Genomic DNA, 969 nt, shown 5'->3' with positions numbered 1-969 from the left:
GTGCGGGGGCCTGGCCCCCGGCGGGCGGCCGTGGCCGCTGCCCGAGGGCGGCTGCTCGCCGGGCGGCGGCGGCGGCAGGCGGCGCGGGGGGCTGGGCGCGGCGGTGGTGAGGTCGGTGCGGTTGTAGTCCATGCACAGCGTGTCAGGGTTGCCCTGTTCGGGCAGCCGGTCGCAGCGCATGCGGTCGGGCCAGGCGAAGCCGTACTGACGCATGAGCGGCGCGCAGCCGGCCTTGGCGCGCTCGCACACCGAGCGGCAGGGCGGCAGCGGCTTCTTGTAGTCCTCCAGGCAGATGGGCGTGTACATGCTGCACAGGAAGAACTTGAGGTCGGGCGAGCACTGGATCTCCACCAGCGGCCAGAACTGGTGCACCTCCAGGCCCGCCTCGTCCTGCGTGTCGTGGTTGAACTGGTTGGGCATGTAGGTGTAGTTGTAGCCGATGCCCTTACACAGCGGCACGGTGATCTCTTGGCACGCCAGCTCCTTGGCCGAGGCGGCCGCCGCGCCGCTAGAGCGCTGCAGCAGCGCTAAGGCGGCCAGCAGCGAGGTCACTTCCAACAGGTAACCCCACTCCATGCTGTGCGCCTCGGCCCGGTGCCCTCGCCCTCCAGGCGGCGCGCAGAAGGGTGCCGGGGGGGAGGGGGCACGAGAGAGCCGGAGACGGGGAAAGCCGGTGATCTGGGATCTCCCTTATGCCTCGCCCGGGAGAGGAGTCTGCTGATAATCTAGCCCCTCGTAGGGGCGCGTCCGCAGCCTCGGCAGGGCCCTTCCGCACTCCTTTCCGCCGCTCCTGGGATTTGAAGGCGGCCGCAGGCGCGCGCCACAGTCCGAAGGTCCTCTCTGCTCGCCCCAGGTCGCGCTCAGCCCTCGCGGCGCAGAGCGTCCGGGCTTCGGCTCATCGTCCCGCGCTCGCTCGCCTCCTCTCCGCGCGCCCGACCACTTCTCCCCGCCGCGCTGGGCGGCGGTGAC

General features: G+C 71.5%; 1 protein-coding gene across 1 annotated transcript in view; it reads right to left on the bottom strand.

Moving 5' to 3' along the window:
• Nucleotides 1-712, bottom strand: part of FZD8 (frizzled class receptor 8) — a 2,836-nt gene extending 2,124 nt beyond the window's left edge. The window contains exon 1 of the mRNA XM_025397289.1: nt 5-712. Within this exon, the coding sequence (XP_025253074.1) occupies nt 5-576 (572 nt within the window). The 5' untranslated portion in view covers nt 577-712. The remainder of the gene's footprint in view (nt 1-4) is intronic.
• Nucleotides 713-969: the final 257 nt, after the last annotated feature.

This window comes from Theropithecus gelada, chromosome 9 (genome assembly GCF_003255815.1).
Source record: "Theropithecus gelada isolate Dixy chromosome 9, Tgel_1.0, whole genome shotgun sequence".
NCBI lineage: Eukaryota > Metazoa > Chordata > Mammalia > Primates > Cercopithecidae > Theropithecus > Theropithecus gelada.
This window is presented reverse-complemented; position numbering and strand designations above follow the sequence as displayed.